The sequence below is a fragment of the Silene latifolia genome, chromosome 3 (assembly GCF_048544455.1).
Source record: "Silene latifolia isolate original U9 population chromosome 3, ASM4854445v1, whole genome shotgun sequence".
Taxonomy (NCBI): domain Eukaryota; kingdom Viridiplantae; phylum Streptophyta; class Magnoliopsida; order Caryophyllales; family Caryophyllaceae; genus Silene; species Silene latifolia.
This window is the reverse complement of record NC_133528.1, coordinates 109,329,947-109,343,425: the sequence shown is the minus strand read 5'-3', so window position 1 is coordinate 109,343,425 and position 13,479 is coordinate 109,329,947. Positions and strand designations below refer to the sequence as shown.

The 13,479-nt window shown below is 35.8% G+C and overlaps 1 protein-coding gene and 1 non-coding gene across 2 annotated transcripts; both read right to left on the bottom strand.

Annotated features, from left to right (window-relative positions):
* Positions 1–1,021: 1,021 nt before the first annotated feature.
* LOC141649473 (uncharacterized) lies at positions 1,022–2,398 on the bottom strand. The gene has a single exon (XM_074458163.1). It carries the CDS (start codon positions 2,396–2,398, stop codon positions 1,022–1,024), a length of 1,377 nt encoding a protein of 458 aa, XP_074314264.1.
* A 2,349-nt stretch (positions 2,399–4,747) lies between these two features.
* Positions 4,748–4,854, bottom strand: LOC141650483 (small nucleolar RNA R71). The gene has a single exon (XR_012546513.1). It is a non-coding gene; the product is annotated as a small nucleolar RNA R71 (small nucleolar RNA).
* Positions 4,855–13,479: the final 8,625 nt, after the last annotated feature.

Below are 13,479 nucleotides of genomic sequence, written 5' to 3'. Positions count from 1 at the left end.
ACTCGCAGCGGAAATTAAATATGTGATATAACTACATTTGTGATCTATACTCCTGCAGGTCCGAAAGCTCACACGCCCAAGCTCCCCATATCCAGCTAACTCAAAACCTGCTATTTAAATCTGCTCCCCATTTAACCGGAAATATTAAATGGTTCACCACAGGATGCCGTCAATTAAAGCAGGCATCAATTTTATTTTGACACAGAAGTAAACACGTCAACCAATGGTTGAGTAGGAATAAAACTAAACAACAAGAACATACAATTATCAATCCAATTCAATTCACTTTCATTGCACAACCCCCTGACAACGTGCTCCTTTCCTTTACTTAGCACAACTCCCTTAACAATGTGCTCACATTACTTTGGTACCCCTCCCTTAACAACGTACCGCAATATGTAATAGTACCCCTCCCTCACAACGTACATATTACCATCACCCCAGTGTACAAACTCCCTCAACAACGTACAACTGACTGTCGCACAGCTTTTCACAATAATCACATTCCAACCAACGATAGCAATTCAAATCACCTCATCAATACTATTAATATTAGCCAACATAAATCATTATAATTCACCCTCCGAACAATTACGATATGATCAATCAATATATGCAATATAATTCTCCCTTCCAACAATTACTATAATATCAACCAACACAATTCACATACGATCAATTCAGTTTAACGTAAGTAATCCACCATACCAAACATAGATAATTAAAAGTCGAGTTGAGTAGGATTATCCCTACCTGGCAAGCGATTCCAATTAAGCAACTTAAGCAATCCAAATAATTAAAGCAATCTGATTATAATTCTTCACAACCGTCACCTAATCAAAATATCATAATTCAATTCAATTTAGTTATTTTTTTTGGTGAAATGTGAGAATATATTAAGATCAAAAAGGCTAATTACAAGAGAGAGTTCATGTAACAGAAGTAACGACTATCAATAGCCATAGCTAAACAAAGATAGATATGCACACACATTATATGCCTACTCATACTGCTACCACACTCATAGTATACCCCATTTGGCCAGCCATTTCTTATCAGTATTTGAAACAGGCTCCTTGAGTTTCCTTCTGGTTCTACTCTTGACTTCCTCAATGATATGCTCAGATACTTTCTCTGGTTTAATCAATACTTGCTTCATTCTGGCACTATTCCTTTGTGTCCAAACCTGATAATAGCATGCAGTCATCACCAGGAATTGAACTTTCTGCTTCAGGCATCCTTTGGTAGACAGTATACCCATACTCCTGTTAGTCTGCAGTGGGAACCCACACCAGTTCTCCATCTGGTGCATTATCTGCTGACTATATCTGCAATTAAAGAACAGGTGTTCCTGTGTTTCAGCATCACTGCCACAGATTAAGCAACGATCATCTGTACAGTAGCCAATTTTGCATAGTTTTTCCTTCACATTCAAACCATTGTTCATGATGATCCAAGCAATAATGGTATGTTTGGGAATGTTCCATTTGTTCCAAACCAGGGGCACCCAATCTTGCTTAGGCTGTTGTATCCTAAGCCATTCATATCCACTTCTTATGGAATACCCTTTAGTATCAGCAGTCCACTGTCCATCAGAGTACCCATTTTTCATCATTTCCTTGACTTTGCATATGTTCTTCCAAGACCAAGCAGCATCAGCAGGAGGGACGTACTCATGCCAATCCCTTCCTTTTAAGTACACATGATTGACCCACCTAATCCAAAGCCTATCAGCCTTCCCATATATCCAGTCCACCAACTTGGCCACTGTTGCATAATTCCATATCTGTGCTTTCTTAATTCCCAGTCCCCCCTCTTCTTTAGGTAATGTAACTTTATCCCAAGCAATAAGTGGGACTCTGTGATACTCAGCATTGCCATCCCATTGATAATTTCTACAAATGCCTTCAATTCTCTTGATAATGCTTTTTGGCAGAAGAAAGATGCTTGCCCAATATGAATAGAGTGTATTAAGAACTGAGTTGATTAGTACTACTCTACCTGCATAGGAAAGTTTTCTTGCCCCAAGGCTCCTAATTCTGCTCACCATCTTCTCAGCTATAGTATTACATTCAGTCTTAGTCAATCTGCCTGCTTTGATAGGGACTCCAAGATATCTAAAAGGCATAACACCCTCCACAAACCTTGTAGCCTGTTGTATATCATCTTTAAGCTGTTGCCCAACTCCATTGTAATAAAACTCAGACTTAGAGCTATTCATAGACAGACCAGAAGCTCTAGAGAAGGATGAGAAAGCCCTGAGTAACAACATTATAGAAGAAGCATTGCCCTTACAGAACATTAACAGGTCATCTGCAAACATTAGGTGATTCAACTTGGATGCCTTACATAGAGGATGGTATTGGAAAGGCCATCTAGCCACAGCATAATTAATCATTCTGGTTAGGTAATCCATGCAGATGGTAAAAATAAGAGGGGATATAGGGTCCCCTTGCCTCAACCCTCTTTTACCTTTAAAGTATCCAAAGCTACCACAATTTAATTATTTATTTATTCCTTTTATTTACTTATTCAAAATAATTATTTATTATATTTATTAAAGGTTTATGATAACTAAAACCCGAATCAATTACGAACCCGACTCACCCGAACTAAATAAACAATTAAAACCCGTCACAAAACAAACACGCACCCAATACACGGTTTAGAAACCGTGACCAACACCCATGTAATTAACACATGAACCACCCATAAAAACCCGTCATAAACTCCCATTCCCGACAACCACCAAGCTTACCACCAGACCCCACCGTGACTACCCACTGCCGCTAACCCAGACACACCCCAAACACCAGCCCCAACCACCACACACGGCCACACGATCTCGCCCTAACCATCCACTCACTTAATATAAAGACACAACAACACCCTACACCACCTCGCAACTCGCCTTACCACATCCACTACGCTGCCCCATACCACCCACGACCACTACCACTATCACCTATGACACACGTTGGTTCTATAGGTGCCATCCACTTCCCCTAATTGCAACCACACCAGTCACAACAGCCTCCCTAAAACTGTCATGACAATTCTCCCTGTTTTCCGCTGTTTCGCGTTTTCCCGACCACCACCAGCAAAAACCACCACCTGCCGCCACGCCAACACCACCAACATGGTCGACTAACTACCCCCGACACAAACCCACCTTACCCAGGTCAAGACGAGGTCAATTAAGGGTTCAATTACCCATTCCAATCCCCCACAACCAAACCCGCATAACCCCATGACCAGCCACTTTTAGTCGCCCTAAACACCCCCCTACCACGGTCAATGATGGTCAACAATGGTCAGGTCAGAAACTTTGCAGTCCTATGTCGCTATAGGTCCAATTCCCGAGTCCTATGGTGGTCTATAGAAGTCATACTATCGATCTAAAGATGCTTGCCTGAAAAGAATATAAACCGATTTAAGATGAATAATTACCTCGAGTTGATTAATTGATTTATGTTAATTCTTTATTCTTCCGTCTCCTAAAGCTTCTTCTCTTAATTTATGAATTATTTCTCAGATTTAAGGTGGTATTTATAGTGTAAGATTTAGAGAATACGAGGTCAATTAGGAAACTATGTAACTTACCTTATTCTAATTAGTATAGGAATTGTCATTATTATAATTACCATTATATTATTATTATTATCATTACATATATAAATCTTACCATAAGTAGGATTCCCTCATACAATATTTACTAATTTATTATTTGCCATAACTTATTATTATTATTATTGATATAATTATTATTACTTTTCCATATTATATTATTATTAATTCCCGATATAAATCCCGATTATACTTACACCAATTTAATAAATTTCGGTCCAATTACCAATGGCACACGGCCCAAGATCCACTTGTAAGCTTAACCCAATTCCCGACTTAGATTATTAATTTATTAATTAATTATCGTCTTACTTGTAATTATTATTAGAAATGTCATTTAATCACTCATTAAATTACATAAATTATTCTTATAAATTATTATTAAAATACGGAGTATTACAGAGAAACCGACTAAAAATGGCGCCGTTGCCGGGGACGGTGTTAACTTGATTTGATTTTACTAGATTGTTATTAGTTGTGTCTTTCTTTGCCTTGGGGAAGTAAAACTCCTCAAGGTTTGTTCTAATTATTTTCAAGTTGTTTGATATTTTGCATGTCTAGAAGATCACAAGGTAACTTGTTACCCATTGATCATGAAATTGAAAGGACTTTGACAAACAATAGAAGACTTGCTAGAGGTACTTTGAGAGGTATTGGTGAGGTTTTAGATATTCAACCAAACACTATTGAGTTCATCAACCCTTTTGTAAGAAAAGGTGAGGAGAACCCAACACAAAATCAACTCAATATGCCTAAATTCTCATCACATTCCGTACCAACCGAGGAGAACCTACCCAATGGTACTCCCACATCACAACACTTGACCGGAAATTTCATTGCCAAATCCGCATTTATCCAATTTGTCAAAAGAAGCCAATTTGGGGGGATGCCTAGTGAAGACCCTCACTCTCACATGGAGACTTTTTGTGACTATTGTGATGCGATTTCACAAACCGGTGTAACTCAAGACCAAATTCGATGGGTCTTATTTCCTTTTTCTCTAATCGGCACCGCAAAACAATGGTTGAAGATCCTTGATAAGGCTACTCTTGGAATTGACTCTTGGAAGAAGTTGGCTCTAGCTTTCTACAAAAAATTCTACCCTCCGGAAAAGACTAACATGCTAAGAGCTCAAATTACGGGTTTTAAGCAAAGGGATGAAGAATCTTTGTATGAAGCTTGGGAGCGTTTCAAAGGAATTTGTCGCTCATGTCCTCATCATGGACTTAGTGAGTGGTTCTTGGTACAATAATTTTGGAACGGTCTTTATGAAGACTCAAGGAAAATTCTCAACATGGGATCAAATGGTATGTTCACCGAAGTTGACGATAATCAAACTTGGAACAAAATTGAGGAAATGGCGGTCCATAACTCACAATATAGTAGACCTCGCAAGGCTACTAGAGGAGGAAAGCATGAAGTGGACTCCATTACTCAATTGGGTGCTCAACTTAGTGCTCATATTGATACCATTAACTTGAAATTTGAAAAGGCCATGGATAAACTTGAAGAAGCCTCAAAATCACCAAAGCATCATGTTAATGCCATGGTAGCATCTTCATCAATCCCAAGTGGGATATGTGAGAATTGTGGAACTTTGGGACATGACCAAAGTGAATGTAGAGGAACTAATGAGCAAGTGAATGCTTTTCAAGCATACAAGAGTGGTACCCCTTACTCCAACTATTACAATGAAAACACTAAATTCCACCCAAATCTCTCATACAAAAGCCAAAATGTTCAAAATCTTCAACAAACATACACCCCACCTCCCATGAGAAACCAAAATCAAAGACCCTTTTACAACCAAAACCAAGGTTACCAAAATCAAACTCCATACAATCAACAAAATGACCAAGGTTTTGATGTTCAAAAAGCGGTCCTCCAAATGCAAAAGAATCAACAAGAATTTTTCACTCAAATGCAAAAAGATAGTCAAGCAAAGGACGTCACCATCAACAACATCCTAGCCCACACAAAAATGTTGGAAACGCAATTGACCCAACTAGCATCTTCAAACTCTCACAGGCAAAAGGGGCAATTACCACCTCAAGGTAATCCCCTAAGACATGAAACGGTTAGTGCCATTCACTTGAGGAGTAGTATGAGATATGAGGGACCGAAGAAGCAAGTTGAGAATGAAGTTGTGGAAGCTAGTGACATAGAAGAAGTTGTGCAAAACTCCAAGGAAGGAGAACCAACAAAAGAAGAAGTTTCAAAGAAAAGTCAAGAAAAGGCCAAGGAGAAAGAGCCCATCATGATTAGACTTCCATTCCCATGTCGTCAAGCTAAGCCTAAGTTTGATGACCAACTTGGGAAATTTATGGAAATTATGAAGAATTTGGAAGTCTCGATTCCTTTCACGGAATTAATCAATCATGTGCCGGCCTATACAAAGTACATGAAGGACATCCTTACGAAAAAGAAGTCGATCCGGAAGCTTGAAACTATCGCCTTCACTAAGGTGAGTAGTGCAATCCTTCAAGGGAGTTCACCTCCGAAACTTAAAGACCCAGGAAGCTTCTCAAAACCATGTACCATTGGCGACACCACGATCAACAAGGCTTTGTGTGATCTAGGAGCAAGCGTGAGTGTTATGCCGTATTCGGTTAGTAAAAGGCTAGGGATGGGAGAGCTTAAATGTACCAACATCACACTCCAAATGGCCGATAGATCGACGAAGACACCGTTAGGGATATGGGAAGATGTTCCCGTGAGAGTTAGGAAATTTTTCATCCCGGTGGACTTTGTCATCGTTGACATGGAAGAAGACTCCAATATTCCGATCATTCTCGGTAGACCTTTCTTGCCCACCGCGGGTGCGGTGATAGATGTGAAGCACATAGAGCTTACTCTAGAAGTGGGAGACGAGAGCATAACCTTCAATCTTGACAAGACCATGAGAGCTCCCCGTTTGCATGAACCATGCTTTATGGTTGATCACTATAGCTGGAAGGATGATAGGAAGAAGTCGGAATTCCAATGGAAAAAAAAAGTTGACGAAGCTCCATCAAAAGAGGAAGAGAATAACAACAAAGAGTGCTTGAAGAGCTGACCCATGACAAGTGAAGAAGATGGCCTCATTGACCAAGACAAGAAAGAAGGAGAGTTGTCTCTATCAACTCAAGAAATCTTAAAAGATCAAGTAGACGAAGTTTGCGGTCTTTGGGATGATGAGTTCGAAGGGATATTCAATCCCTACATTGGTAATGCTATGAACCAAGACCATCACGGGGAACAACAAGTACAAAGACCTATTGAGGATCTTTATCATGACAATGAACAAGCTTTCGACTACTTCTTCAAGGTGTTGAGTAACATCAACAACACCTTGAACATGCCCCCTTGACATCTCACATTGGATGAGATTTTGGTGGAGTCCTCCCTAAACCACCATTTGTAAATATTCTAACTCCCTAACTTGCATTTCAATTTTTATATTGCATTCTTGTCATTTTTGGATTTATATTTTTGTGCCTTAATAAAAATATTCATCATTAGAAGTGAGAGAGGGACTTATGATTTTATTGATGGGTAGTGCTTTGACTTAATGTGGGGATAGCAATTGCCTAGGCTATTCATGCCTTTGTAGTGCCCCCACAATGAAGAACACAAGAATTGAAGAATGATACGGGTTATGCAGTACCCACGGATGGACCTGAATCCGTGTGGACAGGGAGGAATCCGAGCGTCTCATAAGGGAATCCGCTCGTCTAGAAGAATCCGAGCGTCCTACGTCACCAGACGCTCGTCTGGCTGAGCTGTGGAATTCAAGAAAATGGTATGTCACAGAATCCGAGCGTCCCAGTGAAGAATCCGCTCGTCTGATTCTGGACGCTCGTCTTGCAAAAAAGACGCTTGTCTTTATGCTGTTGGATTTTAAAGAAACACCCTGTAACAGAATCCGAGCGTCTTTTAAGGAATCCGCTCGTCTCACATTAAGGAATCCGCTCGTCTTTGATGAAAGACACTCGTCCTGTAGCGTCAATTCCTGAAGCAAATCGTGCAGAATCCGAGCGTCCCAGACCCTAATCCGCTCGTCCCTGCTGCTGTTTTCAAAATTAACGGGTCTTTTAAAACCCCTTCCCTCATTCATTTTCATTTCTTCTACATTCAAACACTACCCACTGTTGGAATAAATGTCCTCCGACAATAATGCGATCACAACTGTCGATCATGATGATCACATGTTTAAATCTCATTTTAAGAATACATGTGGGATGTAATTTTTTACAGTCAACTGGTCCACACATATCGGTAATGATTGGCTGACTAGTGTTTGACATTACTGTCGTGTGACGGTAGTGATCAGTTGATCCCCTTAGGTCATACCTAAAGGGTGACGCTCTTAATTGATTTTTTTAATTAATCGTGTGTCGATACGAGTTAATTAAATTGCTTAAAATTGACGGGTGATTTTGTGAGTAAAGTTAACGTGTTTTATTGTAATTTGATTAAATGAGATACGGTCTAAGTAATCGAATTATTTTATTACTTAGATAAAATTATTGTTTACGAAACAATTGAAATTGAAATTGAATGAATAATTTATTACAAATACAAGACGTTGTAATTTATAATTTGATAAACCGTTTTGGCACAAGTAATTACGAATTACTAGTTGATTATTGTATATGACATATTTTATGAGTATGTTGATTTTTAATATGTTAAAAATACATTACAATTTCATATGTCAAGTAACATGTCACATATGTTACAATTAACAAATGACAAAAATAAAATGGACCATCCATTTTATGTTAAATGTGCCGAAAATATGGAGGGAGTATAAGGTTTATATTGTGTTTTTATTTTAAATGGAAAATATAATGATTATGCCTAATGACTAGCCATGCATGCCTAGTCTTGTCTTGAGAAGAACACAAGACCATGCATTGGGCTCTCCTTCCCCCTCCAACCGGTTTTCTACATAGAAAAGACAAGGGCTTTTCTTTTATTTATTCACTTCTTCAACACATAATTTTCTAGTGCAAGAAAATTGATTATTCTCTACATTTTTGTGAGACATTTTAGAGAAAGAAAAACCACAAAAACTCTCTTCTCTAAACCGAAATAGAGGAGAATAAAATAAATATTTTGGGTCAATTTTAAGCTTGATTAATAATATTACTAGCTCATAATATTATTAATTATTAAGAGTAACACCTTGGGTATATGCTTTTGGGAGAGGTTCAAATTTGAACCTTGTTCATCCATTATAAGGAAAGCTCAAGAACTAACAAGAAAGAGATCTTGTTGGTGCCCAAATGGCCGAAATAAGATGGTGAGAAATAGATTTTTCCATCTCTTTTATTAAAGTTTGAATGCATAAGATCTAGCTTTTATTTTATGACTAAATAAATTATTTCATACATGAATATGTAAATTAATGATATTAATATTTCTAACAAGCGGTATCAAGAGCCTTAGGGTGTTTGCATGCAAATCGGTTTATAGTTTTTCCGAGTTATATGATTAACATACAAAACTAATTAATTTGGTTTTATGAAGATATAGCTAAAAATAACCTTGCATGTTAAAATTTTCTGGTCCTAAGTGATTTTTAGGACATTTTGGTTTATTTATGGATTTTATTGTTCATTTTATATAATATTGGCATTAAAAAGTGATTTTTATGATAAAAATGTCATTTTTGGACGAAAAATAGCTAAACTTCGAATTTTTCAGTGGTTTTTGGATATATTTTCACATATATTATCTACTGATGGCCTGTAAATTTTCATATTAAAATGAGTTGTTTTGCTTGAAATATGGATTTTTAAGTTAAAATCGTATTTAAATGGGTAAATAGGTTAATATGAGTTATATTTCGAATATGGTCATGGAAATTTAGTATGTTGTCACATGCAATTTTACAAGATGTGTGTAAAATATTTGGCTATAATGAAGTCTTTATGCATGATTTATGAATTTTTAATGAAAAATCACATAAATAGTGACTATAATTAGTAATAATGCTAAAACATACTTCATGACTAAGGAAAAATGTCACATGTTGTATTTTATCATATATTTAAGATCTAAAAGTGAAAATTTGATGAATATATATTTTTTTCTCATATTTTTATGGTCATAATTGTTAAAACCGATAAACCGCAACATTGTTTTTCTCGATAAATTTTTGAAATTTTTAACCTAAGTTTTGAACATTATGAGTGTCATTGTATTTTTCCAGAATATTCATGAGTTTAAATTTCAAATTTTGAAATTAGTTGAAATTTTTATAATTTAATTTGAAGTTTATAGCATAATTTTGTGTTTTTGGGTCCATTTATGAACAATATTAAGAAATCAAGTTTAATTGTTATCAAATGTTAGTAGAGACTAATTTTGAGTCCTAAGATGGTTAGGGTAATTAACTTGTATATAAATATGAATTTATGTAATTATTGTGATTTAAATAAGTTAAATCACGCAAATCCGTAAAAACCGATTAATATACGATATTGGCTCTTAAAGGCGATTTAGCATAAAATTTGGCATGCTCATACATATTATAATGCTGCATTTTATTTATGATTGTCATATTTTAATTTTATGTAATTTTTGAATTATGTAATTTTACTTAGTATGGCCTTAGTTTTAATTGGTATTACCCGAAATGTATGGGAATATCGATTTGGTTGTAATTATTGTGATCTCGTATCACCGTTTTGTTATTTAATAGATTTATTTTTATTTTATTACAAATGTATAATAGGAAATTATGTAATTCATTTTGTAATTTAATTATTCCGGAGTTCCTTGAAGACGGTGCCATTAGAGAAGGCGATCCATCAAAGAAAGTGTTGCCTTGAAATGCGTGCCAAGACCGAAGTTCAAGGGACCAAAGGAGTTGGTTTCCGAATTTGTAATAGTTTATTAGATTTACTATTTTAGGAAGGCCATAGTAGAATTTTATTTATGCTTTGCATCGCTAAATCGTCATAACTAAAACATGCATTATCATTAAATCGAGTAAATCGACCGTGTCAATTATATTTATCGTAGTTCACCGCTTTAGTTCACTTAAAACGTGATAGATAATAAATTGACATGACCTCTCGCTAAAATTAACAATTGAGACTTAGCCTTACCAAAAATTAGAAACCATGAAAACCTATTTCGTGAGGGAGTGCGCTCGGCCTTATCGGGGTACAAACCTTGCTACGTAGGGGAAGTGGATGATAAATGTCTACCCACCGAATTTATAAAGATAAGGGTTGTATTCGGCTTTACCGATGCCCAAGTTGATGTAAATTTGGATCATGGACACATTTATTCGAAATATGGGTTGAACTCAACGAAAGTATTCTCGACGGTTGCCGGATGTGTTTCGGGCTAAAGATAATATTAATGTAATTTTATCGACCAAGAGTTCTAAAAGTATAATCGATTAAAGAGTTAATCCACCGAGTTATATTGATGAGGGTTGAATCGGCTTTACCGTGCCCAAGTTAATATGAATTTGGGTCTTGGAATCATTTATAATATTTGGGTAGAGGTCACTATATAAATGCTCATATCTTGTTATATTATTTACAAGTATTATTATAACGATAAATGTTTTGTTTTCATTATTCCGTTATCATATTGTTCTATTTCTTTACCTCAATTTTATATACGATATTATTTCGATTTTAGTTCAAATCTCCATTTAAACATCGTAACTAAAGACAAAATTTAAATTTTCTTCTAAAAACCTCGTATTATCCATTGTAAGGATCTCTTGTGAAGAGTATAGATAAAAGTTATTTGTGATCAAAAGGGTTTTTGATTCTTGACTAACATATCTACTTACAATGAATTGTTTCTCATATGCTTAATTGAGTTAAGTACTTTGAAACGTTACATCATTTTGGTAACTGGATTTGTTGGAAATCAAAATTGACCAAAATACCGCAACCACTTCAATGAAAGTTGTAAGACTAAAACAAACGAATGAAGAGTAGTCTTCATTAATTTCAATTTTGCTTCTCTTAGCAAAGACTCATTGAAATGAGTGGGAGCATTCTCTTAAACCGTTAAGAAAAGCGTGAGGTTCAAAGAAGTAAAATTAGAATGGAATTGATACAAGGTAATGTTAAAAGTAACGTTATTGAGAATAACAATACTAAACCTATCAATCCCGACCGATAAAGTTTCCATTGTCTTAATTGTTTGACGCTAGAAAGGAAACTACCCCAAATTATTGAAAAATCAACAAGTTAGTTGTGGGACATCTAATGGGACCTTCTTCTTTAAATTTTTATTTGATTGACATAAATTTTGCTAATACTAATTCGTCAATATTAGAAACCGATGGTTGTTTTCATCATTGTATTTGATACATAGGATGATTAGAATATGACGACTAGCAACAATGATGTTGAGAGATAGAGTCATTGTGTACTCAATCTAGTTTTTGGGTTTAAAGTTGTACTTAATTGTGACTATTAAGTGCATAAACTCTAAATAAGAATATAAACTTGTTAAGATACAAAAGAGGTTTCACTTTTGTGACCCTATACACCATGATTTGATGTATGGCTAGCCCATTATCAAGGTGATTATATTCTAAACCAAACTAGAATGACATATCATGTAGATGATGCAAGACTCAAATTGGTAACCCAAGATTAAACCTTAAATTCTTGAATGATGAACGCAAAGAGTTATCGAGTACTCTTGGAACCATTAGATTGCTAATCTTATGGTATATGCGTATCTTGTATTCAAAGCAAGATGTCTCGTGCTTTTGGTTGAAAAGGAGATCGAGGTTGTAAATCATTGATCCAAAATAGGTTGATCATTTTTCTTTTACCAACGATTTAAGTTGACACTAATGTGTTCACTTAATAAGGTAAATAGAGAAATCTTTGAAGAAGTTCAAAGAGTTCCAGGAATCCCGATTTAGTCGTGATGGGACTATCAAAGTGAAGACTTTGATATAAGCCAAAGGAAATGTGATATAGTATCACAATTTAATCTCTCTTAGCACGCATTATGGGATAATGTGTGGTTGGATAAGAAATCAAACGCTATTCGATATGGTTTGAACTTTAATCAAGTTACTTTGAGTTACTTGATCCTTTTGGGGGTTTTATCATTTTGTCTAAATTATTTTTCCACTAAATCTAAAACGAATCATATGAGATATGAAATGGTAGGGTACCATGTTTGTAAGTTTTCAAAAGAAACAAATGCTCATTTTTCCTTACTATAATCACGAGTACAACGGGTTTGTGGCTCGTGAAGCTGTCTTTCTAGAATACAAGTTTATTTCTAGAAGACAGAGTGGGAGAAATTATTTAAGAGCCACAAATAATGTTGTCACAAGAAACTGGTCTTTCTTGGCTACATGAGACGTTTTGTGTAAGACGTTTTTTCAAAAACCTAGGAGGTTAAAGTCATCACTTGTTGAAGATGATGAATTAGTGTTACTTTTAAAAAGTAAAGAGCTTGAAACTTACAAAGAAATTGTTTGATTCAAGTTACTTCTGGAAAGTAATGATCATATGACTTAAATAAGAGTGTTTAAGTCACAACTCAATACAAGGCTTAGAGCCATGAAAATCCGAAATAAAATCCAAGTGGAATTGTTGAATATCAAAGAGAGATATCAAAGCTTGATTGGTGGCAAAGGGTTTTGCACTAGTTGAAATGCTTAAGTCTATTTGGATCTTCTTAGGGATTGTGTTTCATTATGATGATATACATAATAGCAAGTGAATCTAAAACCCACTTCTTCAATTAGAAGGAATGTATTCAATGCATGTCTTGAGTTTTGTAGATTCTTGCAATCCTAAGATAATGTGGAACTTAAGAGAGGGTCTTAAGTAGGACATCAATGAGTTGGAATCAATGTTT